We start from the raw sequence: 25,358 nt of genomic DNA on the forward strand, positions 1-25,358 counted from the left end.
GCGACGGCGGGAGCGCGCGGGCGGGTCCCGCTCCCCAGAGCTCCCCAGAGCTCCCCAGAGCCCCCCAGAGCCCCCCAGAGCTCCCCAGGGCCCGGCCCCTCCCGTCCCGTCCCGTCCCGTCGGCAGCGGCGGGAGCGGGCGCTGCCCTCCCTCGGAGCTCCCGGTCCTGCCCACGGGAGGCGCCTCAGGACGGGGCTCATCCCGCTGCCGGGCGGGCGAGACCGCTCCGCTCGCCCCCGGTCGAAGCGAGGCATCACCTCCCGCCGCCCCAGCGCTGTGCGGGGCGGCACCGGTTGGGCCGCTCCCGGCCCCGCCCCGGGCCAGGCTCCGCCCTCGGGGCTGGGCGGCAGCGCTGAGTCGAGGCCAGCCGAGCCCAGCCGAGCCCAGCTTATCCTGCCCATCGCCGGGGCGCACGGAGCGGGACCGCGGGACAGCCACCAGGTGGGCCGGGGCCGGGGCCAGGGCCGGGGCCGGGGCTGGGGCCGGGGCTAGGGCCGGGAGCGGGAGCCGGAGCCGCCGCCCGCTGTGGCCCCACAGGCCCGGGGGGTCGGGCGGGGCTGCTCCGGGGGGCTGAAGGAAAATCGCCGTGTCCCCCGTGCCGCCCTGGGGTCGCGGCATCCCCCGGGAATGGTGGTGGTACCGGCACGGAGAGCTCCGCTCCGGGCTGCCCCGCTCACACCGACTTCCAAAAGGGAAAAACCGAAGTCTTCGGGCCGTGCCCCTTTCCCAGATTGAAGTTGAGAGCTTGAGGTGTGTTCTGTGAAGAGAGCGCTGAGACTTTACCCAACCAACAGACCCGGGAGTAAATTATAACCAAATGCTCAAACGTAGCACAGGAAAATTTTCAACATATCCCTAGTGGTTGCTGTTTTTCCAGAGAATCCCAGGGTAGCTATGGGAAAAGACTGCTTTGTGTGTGTGTGTGTGTCTGTGTGTGTGTGTGTTAGACAAAGACTCGGAAGTCACAGTTTGGGTCTCACATTAAAAAGTAGCTCAGGATCTTTGGAAATTTTTTTTTTTTTTTGCTCGACACAGTTGTGTTTCAGATTGTGTTTTCTTACAGGTAACGTTTTTAACGTTCTCTTTATCCATTTCCAGTTCTAAACCTGTAGTTACATTAATCACTTTGACTCCTTCATGAGAACTCTTGGAGATGTTGGATACATGTTCCAGTTAGCCTGGGTGAAGCGTGGTGGTAGGAATTTCTCTCCACAGACTCACAAATGGATGGCACATGCCGGGTTGGATGGCACATACTTATCTTCACAGGGCAGGATTTGATACTGAGGTCTCTGTACTTAAATCTGAATTTGCTACGTTCACTGTTTCTCAGTTTTGAAAACCATAAAGAAATCTTTCCAAAGTGGAAAACCTATTCTAGGAGCAGAGGGAAGGGCAAAGCTCTGGTGGATGCAGCATCCTGCTGGCAGCACAGGCCTCTAGGGAAGAGTGCAGGGAAAATCCTTTTGCTTTTCTGACTCCTCTACCAAGCATTAGAAATCTGTGGCTCTCCTAGCTGCCCAGGTGTTGAAGCTGCCACATTTCCCTAATGTCTTTTGCCAATTTGTGGTTTAACTTCTTGATAGGCAGGAAAGCAGGAAAGGGGAAGTCCAATACGTCTGTCTTATTTTTGTGCCATCCTTTTTCCTTTTCCTAGTATGCAGACCATATGGTTCTCTTGCTTTTCTTGCTGTCCACTTCTTTAGAGGCACAGAGTTGTCAGCTGTAGTTTCATTTTTACCCAGGTGGGTCTGTAATTTTGTACACTTTTAAGAATGGTGGTATAGCACAGGAGACAAAAATATAGGCAATATGGTTAGTTGTGGTCACTAATTATAGCGGATGCTGTATAGCAAAAGGTATATTTTGGAATAAGGACTCCTTAAACCTGTTCGTAGGGAGTGGTGGGACCCAGCGGAGGCAGGGCGGAGTTCGGAAATAGCCAGAATTCCCTAGCAGGAAGCCCTGTGAACTGTGCCACGGTGCAGCCTTTGCTGGTCAATCATTTTCCCAGTGTTATGAGCTCAGTGGTCTTCTTTTCTGGTTTTGGACCTAGCAGCTTTAAGACCGAGGTGAACCCTTCACTGATGGAGCCAGAAAAAGCTTCTCTGCAGGCAGGTGACCAAAATTCCCAGTGCACTGACTTTGGAAGCACTGGATTCCGCTCACAGCCAGGACTTGCTCTGTTGCTTGCCGGGTGAGGTCGGATGCTTTCTCCTGTGTTACTAATTGTGGCTGAGCTGGTGCTGTTACGTGGCCGGCTGGTGTTTGAAATGCCAGCAGGAAGATGGAACAAATTGATTACTCTCAGTGCTCAAAGTGATTCCCCCCCACCTTCCCTGAGAAAGGACTTCTATGATACGTGCTGCACTGATGCACAAGACTTTGTTAGTGGCTCACCGGGATCCTGGTTGATATCTGTGGGATTTTTGCTGCCCGCAGGTTGCATGAGGCCGTGTTTGAAGAGCCCCAGTTGCAGTAGTAGCCTCAGGACAGAGACAGGAGTTAAACCTTGTTGCTCTGCTTCACCTTTTGTGTGATAAAGAAGGGTTTACAGAAAACTGTGGGCTGGCTGGTCTCAATAAAAACCAAACCTCTTAACTGGACAAACAGCTTCATCATTCCTTGTAATTGCTCAAGTAAGAAACTGTTTCTCCTCCAGTGTTCAGTATTCAGTAGCCCTGGTTGGCATGGGCTGTTCTCAGAGTGCCCGGGTGCTCTGGCAGGAAGGTGCTTGTTTGCAGTTTTGCTCGGAGTGCAAGCGGCTACACCTCATTCCTTAGGGGACTTGGGCAACTTCTGCTGAAATAGGTGTCATTTCTGTGGCCAAACTAGAAAAATTCAGAACTCAACAGTGTTTTGCTTCTGTGATGTCATCAAAATCAATTTAAATGTTTTACTCCATAAAAACAAAAAACAAACAAGGGGTGGACAGCTCTAACCCCAGATATCAGCTGTTTATAGGAAAGGGAGACTAGTTGTTAGGGGGCAGAGAAGCTTTACCAGTAGTATTTAATCTTCAGATTACTACCAAGAGTTTAGGGTCACTTTTGAAGTGAGTGTGCAGGCTGGGCAGTTGCAGGCAGAGGGGCCCAGCTGCACAGGCCGTGCTGGTTTTGTGGGTCCCTTGGCTCTGGCTGCTCTCTGGAAGCTGCTGCCACAGGCACTGTCCTGCAGTCACTTGCCAGCGAGGAGGGGGCACTTCCCACGAAGGCTGGGCTGTGGTTACTGAACTCTGTCCACTCAGAAGTGGTGGTAAGGAAAATGCTCCATTCTGTGGAGATGTAGTTGCTGAGAAAAGTCCTTGGTCTTTGTTTCATCTCTTCCTTCCATTTTGTTCTGGTTTTGGCCAGGTGTAAAATACAATTGTCAGCAATTTACAGGGAGGGGGGAGTGTCAGTTTTCCTGTTGAAGAAAATATCAAGGGTCTGATTGTGAAAGGAAAGGGGAAATTGAAGAATGCCATATGGCTTTACCTTCCTGTATTTCACCCCAGAACTGCCTCTGCTGAGTGACCACGTTGTGTCTGTTGGTAGTTGCTAAATGGAGAACAGTTACAAAAAATGATTCTGCCCTTATTCCCAGGGGCCCATGAAGAGGATAATATTACTCTGGGAGGAATCAGAAAGACATATCGTATCGGGGCTAAATTAATAGTTAATCAGGAGTTATTTAGAAATGTCTTGACACAGAATCGAAATAGCAATGGAATAGAAATGCTGAAATTTATGTTCTTCTAAGTGCAGTCTGGCTTGATTTGGCCTGTGGTCATCTGACTGTTAACATTAACTCATTTCATTTTTTACTTGCCTCTGAATATATTACTGTAGATTGTCCCGGGCTTGCAAGCTGCAGAGTTCTTTAATGTGAAGTATTTTGAACTTCTCAAATACAAAAAAATTATTATTAAATCAGCAGCATGGATAACTGTTAACTCTGGACCCCTCTGATTGGTGTCATTGCCCGAACAAGGGTTTGTTGATGTTTGTGCCCAACCTGCCCAGTGCCAGTTCTGTTCAGGAATATAAATTATCTTCCAGCACCAACCTGGTGCTGATGCCAAGGACATGATCTTGACTGCTTCCTAACTTAGCTTTGAATGTCTGAGCTGTGAGGAATGTGCTGTATCTAACCTGGAGCTCTTGGCAGCCACCAATGTCATTAATCCAGTGAGTGGAGAAGCCAGCGCAGGTGACTGGACAGCTGGAGCTGTTTTTTCTATACAAAAGGGGAAAAGGAACCTCTGAATAGCTCAAGGAAATGCTCAGTGTTGTTGGAACAGTCACAGATCTACTTCCCTAGTGCTTCCTTCAGCACATGTTACACTTGACCCTGCCAGCGCTACACGCCAATAGGAGTCAAGTCATTGTCCCCAGTGGCAGATTAAACTGCTTGGCCATTGTTGAGAGTCCAAGATTTTTCTCTCTCACCCTGCTTGGATGTGCAGCCAAAGTAAACATGAGCTAATAAAAACTGTAGAGATAACAGATGCAGACTAGTTATGGACTAACTGTAGCACAAAGATGTGCAAGTTTTGCTGGCAGCTTTTCTGCTTCAGTTTTGAAGCTCAATTACCTGAAAAAGAGGTGGTATGGATCAGGTATCACTTCCTTTCTATTGCAGTAGGGGAACTGTATTTATGTGTATCCTTGGAATAAGAAAGGCATCTGTTAGGCTGCTGAAGATCTAGTGCCTGCCTTGCAAGGTACTTCCTCACCCGAAAGCTGAAAGTGCTGTGGCAGTCCATGCAGCTTCAGAATACTCTCCTGTGTTTCCCTACAGTCCATTTCCTTGTTGGCAATAAATGTGTTTTCAATTGATTTTTTCACTTATTCAGCACATCACCTGTGAGGGCTATTGCTGTAAGGTAACACTGAGATCAACAGTCTGCTGGGGGGGTGGAAGGAGCTGAGATATCTGCATGGCTTTTGGGAGTGCCTCAGTTTATGGTAAAGGGATTGGGAGAGGATCAAAAATCTTTCTGTGTGTGCAGCCACTGTGGAGTGACAGGGGTTGGATTGCTGTATTCCTGTGATGCAGTGCTGTTGGACACTTGTGTTACAAAAGGTGCTGCAGTGAATAGCTGGAGAAGTCTCTTAATTATTTAGGAATAAAACTGCTTTAAGTGCCTGTATGTTGCCAGCACACATAATTACTGTGTGTCTGGAGAGGGCTGACCCACTGAAGTCCTTCTGCAGTGGCTTTCTTTGCTTTCCCTTTCCTGGGGCCTTTGGCTCTGGAGGGACAGTGCAGTCCTGCACCCTGTCCTTCAGCCCCTTCTGCAGTGGAATGGCCAGTGGTGACCAAAAGGTTAGAGAGGAACTGAGGGCTGAGAGTGTGACATGGCACTAAAGGATTAATGGCTGCTGGGCAATAAACAATGCAGACAAGTCCAGATCTAGGAACAGCTTTTCCTCTTTCATCCCAAGCCAGTCATGGCTCATGCTGACAGCACACCTGGAAATGAGGTAACCGCATACTCTGCCCACATTGTTCAGATCTGCTGGGACTTGGGCACAGACACAGCACGTGTTTTCCCTGCTCCTGGGCAACCTTTGTTCTCCTGCAGCCAGGAAGTCTCACTGATGAGATGAGACAAGACAGGGTGCTTCTGTTCCTTTCTCAAGAAGAACACTGCTAATCCACCTGTGGTGTGACTTCCCTGAGAAATCCCTTTCCAGATGCAGAGATCTTGCTGCTATTGAAGTATGAGACAGAAACACTTCCAGTGCTGCCCGAACATGTTATTTAGGTCAGTTGCAAAGAAGATGGCAATGTGAATCAGAGAAGGAGCTGGAAGAGAAGGAAAGTCATTAGACAGCACCTTGACATCCCCTGCCAATGCAGGGGTTTTCTTTGCCAAGTTAGAGCACATAATCACTGTCTTGTGCTCTCAGGACACTCCTGGGACTGAGGAGCTGGACTGAGAATGAACGCAGAGGAAGCAGCCTGAATTTACCCGTTGCTCTGTAGAGACCTGTAGGCTAAAACAAATTATTTTTACACAGTAGAAAACATTGGGAACAACCTTAACTGATGAAGCAATTTGCCAGCTTTTAGCCTCAAGGTCCCTAGTCCCTCAGGGCTTTCCAGCGTGATGGCTTGGGTCCATTTCCCAGAAAGATTCCCTTGGATATATGCTGTTGGCAATACTCTAGCTCATTACTAGCCATTTTATTTTTCCAAGCGCCAGCTCTCGTTAGCTTCGTTCTCACAGTATTGTTTTCTTTCTAGAAGAAGCTTTTGCTGGCTCTTCTAAACTATCGCATGGGAATTGCTTACTAGTTTAGATTTTTTTTTGGTTTGTTTTGACCCAAAGCTGTGCTTTGCTCCCCTCTGTAACACTGCCAACATAATTTCCAGTCTCTTTTAAGCATATGTTTTGCAATAATATCTAAACTCTTGGCTCCAAGTAACTGCCTTACAAAGAGATTAGTATCTTCTAACGAAGGAATTGAGAAGCAAGTAGTGAGAACAAAAGCAATATCTTCAGAGCCTGTAAGACTATCCTGACCTTTCCCAAAGGCCTCAGCCTGGTCCTCAGTGTTTAGCAGATGGCAGAAATCAGCGTGGACTTTGATTTGCAGAGGCCTTTGCCTCGCCACCATGTTTGCAGGAAATGTGCTTGGCACATTGTGGCCATCTGGGCTTGACTGTACTATTCTGATAATCCCCAGGGAGCCTTCTCCAGCAAAGCTCATCCCTGATGGAAGTCCTCTTTGGCTGACCTTGCAGGAGGCTAGTATTAGCAGCGTGGATTTTTGAGATTTGACAGCAGTATTCCTCATAGGAAGAAAATGGGCTTGGGAAGTGCTTTGTCTTGGGTGGGAAGGAAGGTGCCACTCACCAGGTGTCCAGCTGGGCACTCAGGTGGTACTACCCAAGGAGGTCAGTATTAGTGTTTTCTGAACTTCATGAGGAAGTGCTACAGGAATGCAAAGGCCATCAGAAAAACAACTGGAAAATTGCCTTTGCTTTAGATGGAAGAACCAGATGTAGGGGGGGTTGAACCTGGAGCCGAGTGACAAGCAGCTGCTTGTAGAGGAAGGCGAGAGTCGGGTGAGGGGGTCCTGACAGGAGCTGGAATCTTCATCTGGATCTAAATGAAGGTCTGCTTTCGGAGGAATTGAGCTGGCTTTGCCAGAAATCAAAAGAATGGCTTGGTGCTCAGCATCCCTGGAACTGAGAGGCCAAGATACAGGCTGCCAAATTCAGAAACAAGGCAAGAACGAAACCAAACCCCCTCCCAGGCTCTGTTCTGGGGCTGTAACTGCTCTGCCTCAGATGCTGAGCATTTCAGGTGTGGAAGGGTGTATCCCAGCTTGAGTGGCCAGTCCCATGGGCTGTGCTGTCCTTGAGGAGCAGGACATCTGCATGCCCCTTTGTACTGTGCATCTTGCAGCGTGTGCTTACAGACCTGTTTTCGCTTCTCAATCACACGCTCTGTGCTCTTGACGCACTCACATGAGCTGCTGAGCCTGTGACACCCATTTGTCTTCTGCTCCCTTCTGCCTGTCCCTGGCCAGCCCTAATGAAAAGTCTCAGCTCTTTTCTTGGCCTTTTGCACTCTACAGCTGTGCACTGGCTGGAGCTCACTGAAGGCTACTTGTAAACTCCCAGGAGAGTTTGTGCACTGGTGCCACAGAGGCTCCTCTCCACATCTGTCCTGTTGCAGTTTGTCCCTGTGTTGCCCAGGCAGAAGGGACTCTCCTGCCTCTCGTGCCGTCCCGTCTCTGCTGGCCAGCGCTTGTCAGCCATGCTCTTGAGAAATCTTAGTGGAGACTTAGACCTGGCAGATGGAGGCTGTTACCTCATTCCACAAAAATGCTTTGTTATTGAGAAAATGGAAACTGTCTGAGGTTTGGGAGCCGAATAGTCATTGGTGTCTGTTTTAACCGCAGTTTGGTGGTGACTGCTCAGAGTTCCTCTCTCTGAGCATTCCCTTTTCCTACACCCATAATCTTCAAGCCATCGGAGAGCTGCAATGACTTAACTCATTAGCTGAGCAAATGCTGAATGCTGTTGCATACTCTGCAGAAACTGCTAAAACCTCAGCATCTTCCAGCAAAGAAAAATGATGAGCCAAGAAATAACCCTTTGCAAACTGTTGGCCAGAGAAGTGATTCCTGTGGATACTAAGCCAAATTCAACCCTTTTTACAGTCTCATCTCTGCCTCTTGTTTACTTGGCTTTAAAAAGCTGTATGAAGATTATGCAGGAACTTCTTGGAGAGAAAAGGCATGCTTGGAGACTTATGCCTTGTAATTCTTAAACACAGGTACCTGAACCCCAGTTCTGAACAGAAATTTCTTTTCATCAGTGATTTTTAAAAGCAGTTTGCAGTTTTCAGAGTTGTGGATTTGGGAGTATAGGAGAAAGACTAAAGATAGAGATTGAAGTCTTCATAATGCTGTGAATAATGACCTGGGTTAGTCCAGAAGAGCATTAACCTAAGTACAAGCCTTGTTTTAATTAACAGGTATTTGTGTGCATTTGTGAAACTGGCATCTGATACCTCCTGTTGAGAACATTGCATAAGCATTATTCACCAGCACCCTAACAGACCTGAGAGCAGCAGTGCTAGCTTTTTGGAAATAAAAGGAACACTTTATTGATGTATTTTTAAACTAATTAGTCTTGGTGGGCCAAATAAATGTCTTCCAGCTGCTACAGATGGTTTTCACATGACTAAATATTTTAGTGCATAGAAAAACCTAGAATACTGGAACCACAAGATATTAAGTATTTAATTATTACCCTGGAATGTAAATATGACCTTGATATTTTGAATTTGTTTGCCCAAATTTCAAGTGTTCTCTTAGAAATCCATCAAATAACACAATTCCGATCTTGTTATCTGTAAAGCAGAGTGACTACTCAGCATCTTCTCCAAGTTTATTTAAATATCAGAGTGGGTTTCAGTAACAGGAATTTGCTGAACTAGAGAAATAATCCCAGCTGCTTGAGGCAGAACCCAGAACTGGGGTTTGAGCTGTAATGGACTGGTTGTGTTCTAGGTCCCTGCTTTCAGTGGATTTACAGTGTAACCATAAAAATCCTTTCCAGGCTGAGCTCTGCATCCTGAGGTCTTTGGGAGATTTTTTAATATAAAATGCAAATTGTAAAAACAATTAACATTTGATTTTCAGACTGTATATTACCAGGTTAGAGCCCATTCTGGCCATGTGTTGTTCCTGTAGCTGTAAAGCAACCTTATTTCTTGAATGGTCCAAGCCCACAAGATTTCCCTCACATATGTCAGACGTAATTTCTGTTGTGGTCTGTGCAGCTGTAGGTTGTACACAACCACAGTGTTTATTTGGTGCTGCTTGTGAAGAATATCTTTTTAAGGTTCTTCTAATGAAACAAAAGAAATTGAATCATGTAAGATGTGTATCTGAAAGGCCTAACCTTCAGCATGGTTCAAAACAAAGATATTCCTCTCTGAGATCCACACCTGATGGCACCATTCCTGGATATTGCTCAAGATGAGAAGATGACAAAAAAAGAACAGCAGCAAAAAATGTGGGTCCTGAACTGTCCCTGAGTGCAAGAACTGCTTTTGTCAGCATTGTGAGCTCAGGTGCCAGCCTAAACTGCTGACCTCTGCCAGGCTTTTGACATCACCTCACTACCCTCATTTAAGGAAAACGTGGCTTTTTCCTTTCTTAAAAACTAAGCCATTTTGAACTGGTATGTAACTCTGATGCTGCCCTACTCCAATTCCACCTGCCAGCTCAGCCTGCTCACTGCTAAAGCCCCAAGTTTAAATAGCAGGAGCAGCTACCAAAGGCATGGTGTGGGTCAAGAGATCCGGAGTCTGGATTAGCTGTACTTTGTAACAGCACAGCACTGTATCTGTCTGTTAGAGAGTTGGAAGGGACCTTAAAGACCATGTCCCCAGCTTCCTTCTCTTCCTCCCTTCTTCCCTGCTTCTCCCAGAGTTTGGGAGTTATGCAGTCTCCAGACACACATCTGTAACACGCATTAGTTGGGGTCACAGGTTCCACTGACAAGGATATATGCTGCATCTTGGAAGAAGAAAGATGGGACTTGGATCTTGGTTCCATTTTTAGTTCTGCAGGCCTTGCCTTGTGCCAGAACCCTCTGAGGTGCAAATCCCAGGAGAGAGATAACATTACTCCCTGCTCTGCAGGTATTATGAGGGTAAATAATGTTTTTGCTGGTGACAGCTGTTAGGGAACTGAGGAAGCCACAATCTGATGAGAGGGGCAGGATGTCAGCTCTGTGGAAACTAAACACTCTTGCATTGATAAAATAAGCTTTCAGGTCCGTGACAGCTTTGAGTTTTAATTTTAGAAGGCACAGAGCAGAACTTTGAGTAAGAATGGAAGAGGGCAATGCAGAGATCTTGAATAACTGGGCCCCAAGTAGATCACCCTGTTTGAGTCACGCTGACCCTTTCCCCTGGAAATCCAGAGTTCTGCTGCTCACCTCGTTAGCACCTGATTTAGTAAGTTCATAAGCTTTTCACTTTCTGTTAGGAATGTTCTCTTCTTTTGATTTCTGTCATCATGACATTGAGCAATAGAAAGGATTTGGAAGTGAAATATGTCTACACAAAATTGGAATTGGAATTCTTATGTCTCTTGTGAAAATTTAAAGTAATTTGTATTGCAAGTGTCCGATTTCCAGTCACAAGTAATGACATTTAAACCCCTGTAGGAAATGCAATCCCTGTGCTGATGTCACCCGCAGTTTATGACGTGACTGCTTTTGTTCCTGGACAAGCACTTGAGTCTTTTGCTAGTGAAATGTTGATTTACTCGTGAGAGTCTCTGGCTGGTGGCACCTGCTGTATCTGACGGTGGGGTGGAGGACTGGGGAGCCCCCCTGGCAGAAGGCTGCTCCATTGCCTTCAGCAATGCAAGGTAACACAACTGCTCTGATCTTTTGTCTCAGGGGATTTGCCAGTTTGGGACAAAGAGACTGTAAATGGAGAGGGTTTGTTATGATCAGTTAGAGAACAGAGGGAGAGTTTGGGGGGCATTGGTGATGTTTCCTTGCAGTGAAGCCCCTGATCCTCCGGCTGCCTGAGCACACAGCTTTGGGCAGTCTTTCCCTCGAGTCAGAGTGCAGGTTGCTGCTGCTCCTGTCACTGAACTGAGTGGAGCAACTTCCCTGCATTGCTTCATATCTGCTGCTTTAGGGGCTGAGACAGAAGCTCTTCGTGGTCTTTACCTGAAAGTCGCCAAGAAAGGAGCCTCCATTAGTGAAAATTCTGGCCATTCGGTTCCTTTTCAACCTGTGAGAGATGTGTTTCACGTAGGTTTCCTTGGAAATCTCAGATTGGAATGAGAGAATGACGCTCTGTAAAGGAGCCACAGACCTGGATCAGGGCTCTCTGATATTGTTACTTCTGTTCAGGTGGGGCTTTTTTTTCTGTAAAGGAACAGTTTTTCCTCTCTGAGTTTTTAAGCACAGTCAGTCCGTGTGTTTTCCATGTGTGTCAGCAGCAGCTCTAGTTCCAAGACAGACATGTCCAGGGGGCAGGGGCATGAATGTTGGAAACTCCATGTGTAGCTGCGTGATATAAAGGCATTCATACATTTTGTGAGCATTTGTGCCTCTTAAAATAGCTGTTTCCACGTGATCTTTTGGATGTGGCACAGTTTTCCCTTTCATGGGTGCCACCAAAGACTGTCTCTGCACAACACAAACAGCAGCACGTGTTGCGTCTTGCAGATTTCTTTTTAGTACTTGCAAGGAGTTATTTCTTAGAGATTTTATGTGAAATATGTGACAATTGCAGCTGATGGCATCTATTATTTAAATTGTGCAGTACTTAAGAGTAATTTTGAAAGGTGCCAGTGTGACTGGTTTGAAGATAACCAGCCCTGTATTGTGAAAGTAAATGACACCTGCTGACCAGATCACCTGGCAGAGAAGTCTTCAGCCACAGAAGGAAACTTGTTCCCTTCAGTGCTGGCAAGGCAGTGGTTAGAAGAAGAGGTTCCCTTCTCAGCCGTCCCATCTGTCCCCGTTCTGCAATTCCCTGTCCTGGCGAGGGCTCGGCTGTGCTGCCCTTGAGAGAGGGCTGTCTTGTTTCGTGAGGATTGCAGCTGGCACACACAGCATCTCCCGGGCAACAAATGATCCTAGTTTTTGTTTCAGAGCACCTTCAAGCCGTTCCCGGGGTGGTAACATGAGACAGTTTGTCTTTGCCAGGATTCAGCCCTTCCCCAAATTTAGAAGCTGCTCACAGGCTGCGGGCTGTGGGGCTGGCATTGCCTCTGCTTGCAAGGGACACGGGCAGCTGTAAAAAGCACTTTATAGGGAGATTGTCCTTATTCCTTGGGCAAAGAGCCAGCACAGGTGGAGAGGCCCACAGTTAGTGATCGGACTGTGGGAGAGAGTGTGTGCACGAGTGTCACTGCAGAGTCTCCTGTCACCTTCCCGGCTTTCTCTTCCCTCTGCTGATTTCTGAGAGCCTCGAAAGGCACAAAACTGCCAGGGCTTCAATGCACGTTACCTCTCTCCATCAGTAGGTCTGCTTATATGCAGGAAACCCAACTGCAAATGCTCGTGTTTGGGAGAAAAAGAATCAAATCGGAAAAGGGAATATTTTGACCAAATTTGGTGAAAACATCCACTTTGCCCTTTAAGTAATAGGCATGCATTAAATAAAGCATGTCTGGGTTATGTGTCTTTTCCTGCTACTGGAAGTCAAAGTTGCTTTGTTTATTGAAAAAAAAGCTGAAGCTGAGCAGAGCCTTAATAAGCAAAAGAGCTTTCAGGCTTGCTGGGGAGACAGGGAATAAGGGACTGGGCTCAGACCATGCAGGTTGGTTTTCAGCATGTGAGCACAAAACATGCTCACTGGGACTGCATCCACTGCTTGAGGCAGCCCCTTGATTGCTTTTGTGGGCAAAACAGAGGTATAATCTCATAAGTACCTTTTATTCAGAACTACAAAAGCTTTGTAAACGCAAACTTAAATTATGTATCTATCACCTCAGAAATAAGAATGGCTTCATCCTCAGTTTAAAAAGCAGCTGCCTCTAGGGGAAGGAAAAGTGCAAACTGCAGCGTAAGGCTCGAGTTGTGAGAGAAATAGAGTGGAATTACATTATTTTGCAGTGATATCTGCACTGAGATGCACAGGCCCCAAGAACTGGCAACTAGAGCAGTCAGATTATTTTTTCTGCATATAGGCTGTGATGTCTGTTTGAATTGCAAAATTCTTGTGTGCTGAGCAGATCCAAGATGAAGGTACATTGGCCTCAGTGTGCAGTTAGTCATTTCCTGTCACGCTTTCATGTTTGAATTCTGGTGTACTGAGTATGACCTTTATTTCATGGGGCAAAGAGATTTTGAATTACTATTGCCAGAGTACTGGGTTTGTGCAGTTGGATAAGCAGTGAGGCATTATATGGCTGTGGGTTATATGGACATAAACCAATTCAGTCCAAAATTAAACTTTCAGTGCTAGATTATAAATGCTCACAACATGCTTATTGAGCACAGTTGCACACCTGTTCCTTGCTCCTTTTTAAGAACTAACAAGAGCAGCCCTCTCCCTGGACTGCAGCTCTTGCTCCTCTGATCATGCTGAAGCTTGTGTGATCAGTCACACTGGGCTGGGGAGAAGTTTCTGATGTGTTCCTGTCTTGCTCCTCTGCTCTTGGGCTTTCTCCATCAGTTAATGGTGTGTTTGAATGTGATGGGTCCAAACTGCCCAAATGGTTTCAGTTCCTGACTTCCTGTTGAGTGCACAGAATTTGCTTACTTTGTACTCATTTTGAATAAGATTAACAGCTGATTTCTTGAGCAAACATTCCAGTTTAATGTCAGCAGAATGACACAGGCTGCCTGCTCTGAGTGTCCCCAGATAGCTCTGCTGCTGTTAGCTGCACCTCTGAAGGGCCAGGATTTTGTTCAGAACCTGAAATAGTTTATTAACCCTTGCAGATGTTTAGTAATAAATTTTTAACTCTTAAATCATTCCCTCCTTTCTTCCTGGGCAGGGTTTTTAATTTTATGGTTTTGTAGTAGGGACTCTTCAGCTTCTTTTTCTGACCCTGGCAGAATTAACTTTCCCTAAAGAAAGTAAGTCCAGAGCCAGGGCTGAATTGTCTCTTGGGCCTCTGCCTGTGCTGCCAGGACCTCAGGAGTCCAGCCTGGCAGCGGCCAGGCCACCACGGCCGTTTGCCATTGCTCACCTTGGCCCAGGTGTGGTGTCTGTGTCACAGCTGTGCAAACAGGGCAGGGCTTCCTGCAGGCACCTCCAGGCTGGCTGGGGGCTGGCAGCAGGGGAGCCTACCCTTTGAGGGTAAAATCAGACATTTGTGGGACAGGTGTGCTTTTGGCACTTACCCTTTATCTGTATGCAGAGCTGTCAGGAGGAATCTGTGTGATGTGGTTTTGCTCTTTGGATGGGACACCTCAGAGATCTGAACAATGGGAAACTCTTGTTTTGTCATTCTAAGACTATATTAAAATCATGCAACAATTCAGGTCTTGTGGTTTGTCAGCTGCTTTAACAGATTCTGCTACTTCTTCCAAAATTGTGGGCATTTTCAGGAAGCTGCCTACTTAGCTGAGCAAGGGTGCCTCTGACAGCACTTATTTCATTTCAAATGCATGGTGTTTCCTTACAGCAGTGCCAGCTGTTTTGCTCAATCCGTTGCAGAGCCCAGAACAGCCTGTGACTGCCCTGGGCAGGAGGGTGTCCTGCCCGTGCTTGGGGAAGTGCCTGTGGTGCAGCTTGCTCAGCAGAGCTTGGTGTATGCACATCTGTAAACTCAACACCCCAGTGGTGCAGGAGGAGGCTGTGACCATAACTCATCTGGTTCATTTATCTCCTGCCTTCGAGGCTGACTTTAAGAACCAAATTTTCCCTGTGTGTTTGAGAAATGACCTGCAGCATCCTCTGGTTGTTCTGCTGATGGGGAAGCTGCCATGTGAGGCCTGTGGCTGTGCTTATGGTCCCTGCAAGGACTCTGCTCCTCACCACGCCAGAGCCCCCCTTCATACTTGAGATTTCAGAGCTGTCCCGGGGGAGGCTGAGGCTGGAAGGCAGCTCGGAGGCGAGAGCTGAGGGCAGGAAGTGACTCAGTGGTGCTTGGAGCAGGCGGGTGAAGACTTGATGCAACGCAGCTCCCGAGGGTGCCCTGTGCAGGCTGGGTCACCCTGAAGGAACACTGGGCAGCTCTGCCCAGCTGCCTCCAGCTCTCCTCTAACAGCACCCACCTGCACCAGGTATGGAGCAGTGCTGGTGGGTTTGGGAGCAGAGCAACAGGGTACAGACAGGCAGCAGCATGAGGAGGTACAGCGAAACACCCACAGCACCCCAGAGAGCTGGCCCCCCAGCCCCCAGGAGTGCCAGAACATGCAGTGACCCTGCGCAGAAGAGGTGTCAGGAAACACAGAATGAAAACGCTCCCAGTGTAATGGAGGGGCTGGAGCTGTTCCTCAGAACAAGCAGCTGGTTTCCCTTTTAGGGTCGGCAGCAGGCAGAAACAATTTCATGCAGATTCCAGGACCCATAAAGGTTCTGGAAAGGCAACAGGAATAAAAAGTGTTCTTCTCCTCTGCTGACCTTGGAGCACTTTGAGGACTGTCTTCCAAAGCCGTGTCCCTGAACGGTTTCATCCTTACATGGGGAATACTCGCCTGCCCCAGCAAGGCTGTGCTTTTTCCTCAGCTTGTCTGTTTAGGTGTGAACTGCAACTGCTTGTAGCTGCGCTCAGGCAGCCCCAGGGAGGTGAGAATAGGCAGGGACTTGACAGACCGTCAAAAGCAGGTTTATTCCTGTGTCTTGGAAAGATTAAGTGTTTCCCTAGGAATAGCCTAATGGGTTGCTCTAGGATGACTCCGTGGAGCAGCTGGTTGCGACCTGACAACAAACAACAAACTGGTGTGGAGTTACACGAGGGTAGAGATTCACCACACACTCATGACTCTGCACTGAAGGAGTTGGTTGTATCAGGAACCATCTGAAAAGGCCAGGTAAACTCTTCAGTGATTGCGTGGAGCAGAAGGCTGGGCCCTGGACTGTCTGTACTGCCTCCTTTGCAAAACAAATCCCCGGTTTACCAGCACTAAAATTAATGTAATGATCTCCCGGGGCTCTTGCTAAGCCTCAGCCATCGGCTATGGACTGGGGTGTCATTTGGGTGCATGTCACTCTCTAATTAGAAAGTGGGCTTTGATGTGCGTCCTTGACAAATCGCTGACCTTTCCCATACATGAGGCTATTCTGAGCTCTGCTTCAGACTGATCAGATTTGCATCCTGGAGCACTTTGAATGTTGTTTGTGAGTGGAGCTCTTGTTCCCAAAGCTGTTTGTTCATGGGCACAGGAGAGGAACTGAACTTTCTTTGCTCCATGAGCACAACTATATCTGTCAGAGTAAGAGTAGGCAGCTGGCAGGCATATATCTGTGTTTATTTTTGCCCTCCAACAGCCAGCAAGACAGCTGAGGAATACCCCACATGCAGTTCCACCATCCCTGTGTACAAGGGACCTGCTTCAGCAGACCTCATCCCCCAGGACCACAGCCATCTGGCAATGGCCAAACACTATTTGCAACTGCAAGCTCATCATTTTAGGGCAGCACCTTGGTTAGCATTTGAAGGCGTTCCTGACATCAGCCCAGTACAGCTGATGTTTACAGGGTGGTGCAGGATGAGCACATGTTCATTAGCACTACAGCAACGAGCTGTATTGTACCTTCCACATCTGAGCCTCTGTTAAAGGGGTTTTTAATGCATTTTAAAACTCCACGTCTTTCCTTCACGAATGGAAGCAACTTCCAGGTTCCTTGTTACAATCACAGTAAGAATTGCGGGCTTTTGTACTATTTCTTTTCCTTCATTTCTTTTGTGCCCTCTTCCTCTTCCCGGTGCGCTGAGTCTCGCAGTGCCGCATCCACAGGGGCAAAGATGTTGCATTTGCTTTGGCGCTGCCCAGGGCTTTGACACCCCTGCCCAGCACCGCATGTGAGGCTAGAACAAAGGGAGCAAACAGCTTATCTAATACAAATAACCCTGAGCAAACTTCCTGGGCCTGTTCTTGTTCTGTGGAAAAGGCAGCGCAAAGTCTGCTCCCATATGTGCTCACCGCAGCCTTGGCCACATGAGGCTGCTGGGCCTGGCTTTGCTGCAGCCTGGGCATCTGCCAGCCCAGCCCTCTCCTGGGGCAGCCTGGGGAGCAGCACTCAGTTCCTAGCATGCAGCAGGCATACGGAGACTTTGTGGAGAAACTACTCAGAGTGGAGGCAAGCCCAATCTACTGCTTTAGGGTCCTCTTCGTTCTCAGAGGGTTTATGTTTTCTTCCTCTTCTGACAGTGTCAGGGTCAGGGCAGCAATGCTCAGAAAGCTGAGTCCCTGTCACTGGGAAAACCCCAGCCTTCTCCATTCAGGTTGCTTTTCCTTCCATTGTGTTTTCTGATGTCCTCTGAGCCCGTATGACAGGACCACAGAGCTAAAGCACAGCCCATTGAGCAAACATGGAAGCCGCCTGCACTGGCGGTGCCACAGCTCCTAGGGCAGGAGTGGCCCTTTTATTAAAGACACACCTTGGAAAGTTTCCTTCACCAGGACTGGGAGGAGGAGGAGGGTTGGGAATTTCATTTCGTTCTTTGCCAGAGAGAAAGGTCCCAGGTGGCTTCAGGGAGCGAAGGCAAGTGGAATGGGAGAGGAGGCAGCAGTGGGTGAGAAGCGGCCAGGAGCTGCGGGGGGGGGCACGGGAGCTGCTGCCTGGTTAGGGGAGCACCTCCTGGGGTGCCCCAGAGGGAAGGGACAGTAGGGGAGCCAGCCCAGGCTGGGAGCAGAGCTGGGGCAGCAGGTCCAGTTCAGCACCCTAGCACCCGTCTGGCTTTGCTGTGCAAACCACCGTGTGCCTGCCTCGCCTCCAGTAATAGACTGGACATTGCCTTGTTCTGCAGGCAGCACGTGGGGCTGCCAGTCGGGGCTCTGGGGAGGCTTGGTGGCCTCAGCCCATGCTGCTCACAGGGACCCTCTGCAGAGCTGGTCCCACAGCCACGTGTGCCGGCCACGCTGGAGGGCACTGAGTGGGCAGTGTCCGGGCGGCAGCTGGGAACCAGTGTCTGAAAAGGGACTTTGTTCCCCCTCAGTTGGTCACGTAGCCATGTGGGAACACTGGATTTATTCTCCGGCAATCCTATCGGCACATACCAGGATTGACAACAGCTGGGAGCTGTGTGACTTGACCAAGAATAGCCCTAGGGAGCTCAGGGCTGTGAGTCAGAGTTGTCTGGATCAGCTCCTGCCCTGGAGGCTGCCTCCCAGCCTATGGCCAGGGAGCCTGTGGGGAGGGGGAACGGGGGCTGACAGGGAGCTCCTTGCCCCTTAAATGCTGATCTGCAGATGGAGCCATAATTGCTCTTTCTGAAGTGGGTGGGTTCATGAAGAACACTGCAGTGTGGGGTGCTCTGCAGCTGATGGCTCAGATGTAATTCCATAGGCTTGTCTACACTTGACAGCAACCTGGGTTAAAGAAGGCTGTGATTTTGCAAGTGGAAAACTCCATATTTAGGAATAACCAGGTTAAACAGGAGGAAGGTACTGTTGTTCTGGAGTTAGTGCTCCAAAGAAAGCAAAACAGTTCCACAAACCTGTTGTCTGTGAGGGAGACAAGGGGCAGGGAGAGATGTCTGGTCTCTTGCATGCAAAGCCCCAACAGCTCTATTGCTTGTGGAACATGCACCTGCCCTGACAGCTTCTCCCTGGGGAGTGTTTGTAGCTGGAGCTGGTTTGCTGGGATGAGGCTCTATAGCCAGGCACAGTGTGGGGTGCCTGATTCCTGCTTCCCTGCGGAGCAGCTGCTTTAAAGCTCTGGAGAAGTTCCAGGGTTTGAGCTGCTGGCAGCTCCTCAGGGAGAGTTTGCAGCCACTGGGAGGAATCCTGGCATGAGCCATTGCTGGGGACTGAGCGTGGCTTTCTGAAGGGCAGCTGGGCAGACAGATCTCCCTCAGAGTGCCTGGCTCTCTGACGTGGCAGTGGACATGCACCCACATGGCATGTGCATGATCTTGGTTTTGATGCCTTTCAAAACTTTTAATGCAAAAAATTTCTCCCTTTTGGTCCTTATTTACACTTTGCTTCCCAGGATAACAGTGAGGAGCTCAGCTGTGTGCTGACATGTCCAGGTTTTCTGAGCGGTGCTGAAGTGCTTCAGCTGTGAAGTATAAACCTGAGACAAGGCTCATTGCAGGCCCTGATGTCTGCAGCTCTTTGGGAAGTTTATGCAGCCCCAGAGCAGGAGCACAGTGCAAGTCTGTGCCCTTTCCTGACGGTGGTTGTTGGCTCAGTGCAGGGACTCGTGGTCCTTGCCCTCTGGAGGTGGCAGGGTGGCACAGGGACATCTCAGGCAGTGTAAGCTGATACTGACCCACACCTGCCCTGATCTCAGCAGGTGAAGGAGGCCCTCAGACTGGCACCATGACAGAGTGCTTTGATTGTGACAACTGCAAGGAGTCCTTGTATGGACGCAAGTACATCCAGATGGACAATGGCCCGTACTGCATCCCATGCTATGACGCCCACTTTGCCAACACCTGCGATGAGTGCAAAGAGCTGATTGGCCACGACTGCAGGGTGAGTACAGGGCCCCCAGCCAAGCAGATCGGTTCCCAGGGCTATTGGTCCCCTCCTGACCCCGCTGTGCTCCCAGGAGCTGTACTACGAGGATCGCCATTACCACGAGCACTGCTTCCGCTGCTTCCGCTGCGACCGCTCCCTGGCTGACGAGCCCTTCACCTGCCAGGGCGAGGAGCTGCTGTGCAACGACTGCTACTGCAGCGAGTTCTCCTCCAAATGCATTGCCTGCGAGAAGACTGTCATGCCAGGTAGGAGTGGGCAAACTCGAGCGCTGCAGTCCCTTCCTGGTCCCTCGGTGTCGGCTGGGGCTGCAGGTCCAGCACAAGAGCAGCGAGGAAGAGAGCTAAATCTCTGCTCTCCTGCCTTCCTGTTACTGCACACAGAGGGCTGGGCCCTTTGATTGTCCAGCAAGACAGCAGGGTTCAAAGCTGCAATCGCCACAGCAGTCCCATCTCTCTGCTACCCTTTTTCATGGGAAAGTGAATGGGGGAGGAGATAACTAAGGGTTTCCTGGGCATTTTCTGCTGTGTGCTGACAAGAAGGAATGACTGAAAGTGCATGAGCATCTCTGGAGATGGCCTGAAGCAAAGGCACGTGTCTTTGCTTGGCCATTCTGGCACCATCTTCAAATGTGGGTTACATCAGGCATTTCTGCCATGGCCTGTGTGCAGGTGCGGGTGTTCCCACAGCCCTCCCTTGTGGCTGGGGTGTGGGCCCAGGGCCCCCCTCTCCAGCTGCCCGTGGTTCTGAACTGCCATGGTGAGGGCAGGCACAGAGCCAGGTGTCCTGGACCACCTTTCATCCTGCCCAGCCCTCCGTGTCCCCCGCGTGTGTGCGTGCTGTTCCTTTTTCACTGCAGGGCTCTCTCTGCAGGGTCGCGTAAGCTGGAGTACAACGGACAGACCTGGCACGAGCATTGCTTCATATGCAGCAGCTGCCAGCAGCCCATTGGGTCACGGTCCTTCATCCCAGACAAGAAGGATTATTACTGTGTGCCCTGTTACGAGAGCAAGTTCGCTCCTCGTTGCACTCGTTGCAAAAAGGTACGTATAGCCTGACAGCCCGGAGCCCCAGTTCTGATCCAGGGACAGGGAACTCCCCACTCCTGCCTGAGCCCCACCAGAGGAGGGTTCAGGTGCCAGCACCCTAGTTGGGCTGTTTCTCTGTGCCTGTGTGTCACCAGCATGCACTCTTTCCTGCAGACCCTGACCAAGGGAGGAGTGACCTACCGGGACGAGCCCTGGCACAAGGAGTGCTTTGTCTGCACAGGCTGCAAGACCCCCTTGGCTGGGCAGCAATTCACCTCCCAGGACGACAACCCATACTGCATCAAGTGCTTTGGGAACCTCTATGCCAAGAAGTGCAGTGCCTGCACAAAGCCCATCACAGGTGAGCAGAGCAGCTCTCTGAGGAACCCCATGAGGGGGGAGCTCTTTGTTGCAGTGCTCCTGGGGCCACTTGTTTCCCTTCATCTGCATCTTTCAGAGTGGTGAGCTGTGTCCCATTGGAGCAATTCCCTCTGCCCACAGGTAAAGGCTCCCAAAGTGACCCCTCGAAGCACTGTCTCATGTCTCTAGCTTGCCTTGTTTGATATGGGTTGCCATGTCCTGTGGAAAGATTGCTCACAGATCAGGAAAGCCAGGGACTTCCAGCCATAGCTGGAGCAGCACCTGGTGCAGGGGAGTCTAGACCTGCTATACCTGCCTAAGGCAGGGGAAGTAGAGGATCCTCTCCTGCAGAACCCCTTAAGAGAGTCTGGCCTCATTCCTGCCCTTCCCCATTTGACCTTCCCCCTTGTAACTCCCAGTCTGTTGCTGCTGGGAAGGCAGGAGAAGCCATGAATCAGCTGGTGACTCAGAGGATGATTCTGGCTGCAGGCAGGTCCCAAGCATCCACTTCCCCTCTGGTCCTTATCAGTTTGTTGCAGTCCTGGGCAGAAGAGGGTCACAGCCCACCAGCCCAGCCTCTGCCAGCAGAGGAGGGAAGCTCCTGCGGAGCCTCGGCAGGAGCCTGGGCCTGGGCTGGTGGCAGGAGGACTCTTCCCAGCTTTCCAATAGCATTGTCCTGTGTCCACTGTGGATCTGCACTCCCTGCTCCTCCCAGGTGATTCTGGTCCAAATGTCTCAACCCTGTAAAGTCTGCTATGAAATGATTTTGGTGTTCTTCCCCACACCAAGAGTGGAGATTTGCATTTCAAATGTATTTGGTCCTGGGGGTTGTTTGGGTGCCATCACCAGCACTGTGTGTGAAGACCTGACCCAGAGATGAACAGGCCAGGGCTCGGTCTGTGGGAAAAGCTCGGCCCAGTTTCCCCAGGGGCTCTGACACTGCTCTCTTTGTCCCTCCTGCAGGCTTTGGTGGCGGCAAATATGTCTCCTTTGAGGACCGTCACTGGCACCACAACTGCTTCAACTGTGCCCGCTGCAGCACCTCGCTGGTGGGGAAGGGCTTCATCCCTGACAAAGATGAGATCCTGTGCCGCGACTGCAGCAGTGACCTATGAGTCTCCAAGCACACCGCGGGGCAGGGCTTCCTCTGTTCTTCAGGGCTTCTGTGCCAGATCCCCCAGCAGCATTTCAGGGGCCAGGCACAAGGCACAGGAGATTGGGGCTTGGCCCCGAACCGCGGTGTGTTCAGGGGGCTCCTGTGCCCCCTCCCTGAAGGCTAGAGTACGCTATGCTATGGCTCTGTGCAGAGTCAAAGCTAAATAAAATTGAAAAAGGAGCTTCAAGACCCCCCATTATTTACTCTTTCTTTTTGCTTCCAGTCTGACCAGGCACGAGCTGAGCCCAGGGCCCCAGCTGAGTAGAGGGCAGCTTCCGCACTGGGCTGCTGGATCTGCATGCTGGCAGCATGTCTTTGCCCCCCAGCACGGTGCTGACTTCCCTCTTTTCCCCACGTGGTTCTCTCACTCTGTGTGACATGAGGCAGTGGCTGCAGGGCCGTGCAGCTCAGCTGTGCTGGGTTAGGGCTGTAACCACCACCACCATATGCATGGCTGACCTGGGCATGAAGGGTCCTCTGCTCCGTTTGGGAGGACTGGGCCTGCCAGGCTGGAATGTTGCCAGGAGAAAAGCATGTTTGTCCTGCCAGATGGGATCCACCTGTGGAATTCTATAGCACCTCACCGTTTGCAGGCAAGACCCTTTGCTCAGTGTCTCTGTAGAGATGCTCTCTCAGCTGTGAATGAGGAGCTCGAGTTGCTCATAGGTACAGGGTGTTCGGCCCACCCTCACCTCCCTGCCCCTTTCCCATCCACCTGTGCCATGACCTCCCATGGCTGCAGTGGCTGAGCTGGAGCTGGGGCTGTTGGCCTGCTGCTGCTCCCCTGAGACACGCTTGACTGAGCCCCTGAGAAGGGTGTGCTGAAGGCTGAGAGCACTGAGGGCTTTATTCCTATTCTGTCCTTCTCATGGGGATTCATGGCATGGGCACTGGTGTACAGAGCCCAGCTGCCTGTGGCACTGGGAACACCAGAGACCTTTGTTAATTCAGGGAGGGGGGCGTTGCCCACAGGCTGTGGCCGTTCTTGGGAGCTGCTGGGAGTGCTAGGAGGGAGGGTCTGTGGGAGCACAGGGCTGCAGCATGGAGGGCAGCCGAGGGGGCAGTGGAGTGCCCACAACCTGCTCCTGCCAGGGCTGCCTGTGGACGTCCCCCTGCAGTGGGCAGGGAGTGGAGGCTCCCCTTGGCCACACTCACTGTGTCCCAAATGAGAAGCAAAGCAAAGGTGGCACCTGAGGGGGGGCTTTGCATAGCCCAGGTCCCTGTGCTGGCCCTAACTGTGCAAAATAGGATGTCTTGAGCCATCCTTGCCCAATGACTGAGCTGGCCCTGGGCCCCACTCAGGCCCTTCTGCAGTAGGATGCCCATGCCTGCCTTGTCTCTACATCCTTCTGCTTCTGTCTTGCTGGGGCACTTACACTGACCCTGCTTTCCTGCTTATCAGCCATGTGCTTTTCTGAAAGCCTGTTCTTGTGGGGTTTTTCCCTTTTGTACTCATTTGTCATGAATATCTGTCATTTTGTACCCAACTACAGGATGAAGGGGCTAGCCCCCCACCCAGGCTTCACTTAGCAACAGAAAATGTTATGCATGTTGAAGTGTTATTAACTTTGTATTCAGATCCTTGTTGAACCCTTGGAAGCTTTAATGCCAGTAAATTGGAGTTTGTGTGTTTGCTATTCTGAGGAGCTTGGAGCTGTCTCCAGAAGGAATTGCCTTAAATCTCAACCTCCTTTGTATTTCCTACAGCTTTATACAATAAACTGTTTTAGTGACACTTGCTCTCCTGTGTCTCTCAAACAGCAGGCACAGGGCAGAGCACTGTCTGAGTTGGTGCTGGGCTCTGCTCAGCCTTGTCTTGCCCCAAGTCCCATCCTGGGGACAGCCAACCTCTGCAGTGCTCGTGCCTCTGTTCCCAAACCTCAGCCCAGCATCAGCTGCACGAGTCCTGTGGTTATGGCAGAGAACAGTAGCTCCCTCCTCCCGCCGTGGGGCTGCAGTGGGTTCCTGGGGCTGGGGCTGCCTGTCTGTCTGTGCCTGCTGTCTGTTCAGGCAGGCAGTTCTGCAGGACAGGCCCTAGCAGGACTTGGGCACTGCTTGATGCCTCAGTGCCCCCGGGCTGGATCCCTTCAATAGCGCCCGTGTCACGTCGTGCAGAGGAGCCTCCCTGCCCCGTGGTGGGCACAGCCCGGGAACGTCGCTGGAGCCTTCAGCAGGGTGTCCGTGGTCCCCCCTGGCAGCCCTCCCTGAAACTGTGTGCTTGTTACTTGCATTTATCAGCCCAGGAGCCATTTATTCCCTAACATATGAAACTATTTTCCACAGATTCCTGTACATTTACTAACAGCTGCCACGGCTTCCCCTGAGCTCGCCTGCCCTGTCCCCCAGCGCCCTGCTCGGGTCCCCTGCGCTGGACAGGACGGGCACGGCCCGGGCTCCGCGTGGGCCTGTGGCACTGGCACATTCCTGGCTGCCTTAGAGGCTCCCGCTCTGGCAGCTGATGGAGTTTTTCAAGCAGGGTTTTTGTTGCTGTTCCTGCCCTGTGACCCACGCTGGGCTCTGGTGCTGCTGCGGGGCCTCGGAGGGTGACTGAGCAGCCCCAGCCCGAGGTTCCCGGCTGAGCCCTCCAGCGGCAGCAGCACAGCCCGGGGTTCCTGCAGCACCCTTTCCAGGGATTAACCACAAAAGGTTTCTGTACAAAGGGCCCCCGGGCTCCTCTTTCAGTCAGCCTCCAGAGCCTCACGTTTTTAGCCAAAAAAGGAAATGACCCAGCTGCACACAGCGCTGGAACATCTGGATTTTATCCCTGTCATGAATGGGTCATGGCTGTGCACAGCCCAGTGCCTGATTTACAGGAGGGGGAGGGTGATGTCATGCACAAACATCCCCTGAGACTCCCGAGTGCAGGTCTGAAACAGTCGTGGAAATTTTATGAAACTCAAGGAGCAGTGCGAGGGGGGTTGGGCTGGGGCTGCTGTGCTGGGGAGGGAGGAGCTGCTGGGGGTGCAGGGGCAGCACTTGGGGCACAGGGCAGTACTGAGGGTGCAGGGCGGCACTGGGGGTGCAGAAAGAGGCCCCGGCATTCACCAAATGTGCCCGAGTTGTGCTCTCCTGCACCACCATTGCAGGTCAGCCCCTGTGGGCAGAACCAGGTCCAAGCCACCACCTGGGGGTCCTGTGCAGGGCCAAGAGTTGGACTTTGATGATCCTTGTGGGTCCCTTCCAGCTTGGGATATTCTGTGATTCCATGTATTGCAGCTCCCAGCCCC

The 25,358-nt window shown here is 50.7% G+C and overlaps 1 protein-coding gene across 4 annotated transcripts; it reads left to right on the forward strand.

The window, feature by feature from the left end:
- The first annotated feature begins 94 nt into the window (after nucleotides 1-94).
- FHL3 (four and a half LIM domains 3) lies at nucleotides 95-23,866 on the forward strand. Of its 4 annotated transcripts, none has more exons than XM_064635374.1 (6): nucleotides 95-441; nucleotides 19,400-19,584; nucleotides 19,661-19,835; nucleotides 20,461-20,630; nucleotides 20,790-20,976; nucleotides 21,939-23,866. In XM_064635374.1, exons 2-6 carry the CDS (start codon nucleotides 19,429-19,431, stop codon nucleotides 22,088-22,090), a joined length of 840 nt encoding a protein of 279 aa, XP_064491444.1. In that variant the 5' UTR covers nucleotides 95-441; nucleotides 19,400-19,428; the 3' UTR covers nucleotides 22,091-23,866. The 4 variants fall into 4 exon arrangements, with proteins under 4 accessions (XP_064491444.1, XP_064491445.1, XP_064491442.1 ...); XM_064635375.1 differs by having other exon boundaries at nucleotides 19,403-19,584; XM_064635372.1 differs by lacking the exon at nucleotides 95-441 and adding an exon at nucleotides 10,735-10,892 and having other exon boundaries at nucleotides 19,403-19,584.
- The last annotated feature ends 1,492 nt before the right edge of the window (nucleotides 23,867-25,358 follow it).

The sequence above is a fragment of the Pseudopipra pipra genome, chromosome 24, assembly GCF_036250125.1.
Source record: "Pseudopipra pipra isolate bDixPip1 chromosome 24, bDixPip1.hap1, whole genome shotgun sequence".
NCBI classification, from domain to species: domain Eukaryota; kingdom Metazoa; phylum Chordata; class Aves; order Passeriformes; family Pipridae; genus Pseudopipra; species Pseudopipra pipra.

Coding starts and splice junctions, on each gene's coding strand:
- FHL3 (XM_064635371.1), top strand. Junction 19,585..19,660: donor TGATTGGCCACGACTGCAGG/GTGAGTACAGGG, acceptor CTGTGCTCCCAG/GAGCTGTACTACGAGGATCG. Junction 19,836..20,460: donor CGAGAAGACTGTCATGCCAG/GTAGGAGTGGGC, acceptor CTCTCTCTGCAG/GGTCGCGTAAGCTGGAGTAC.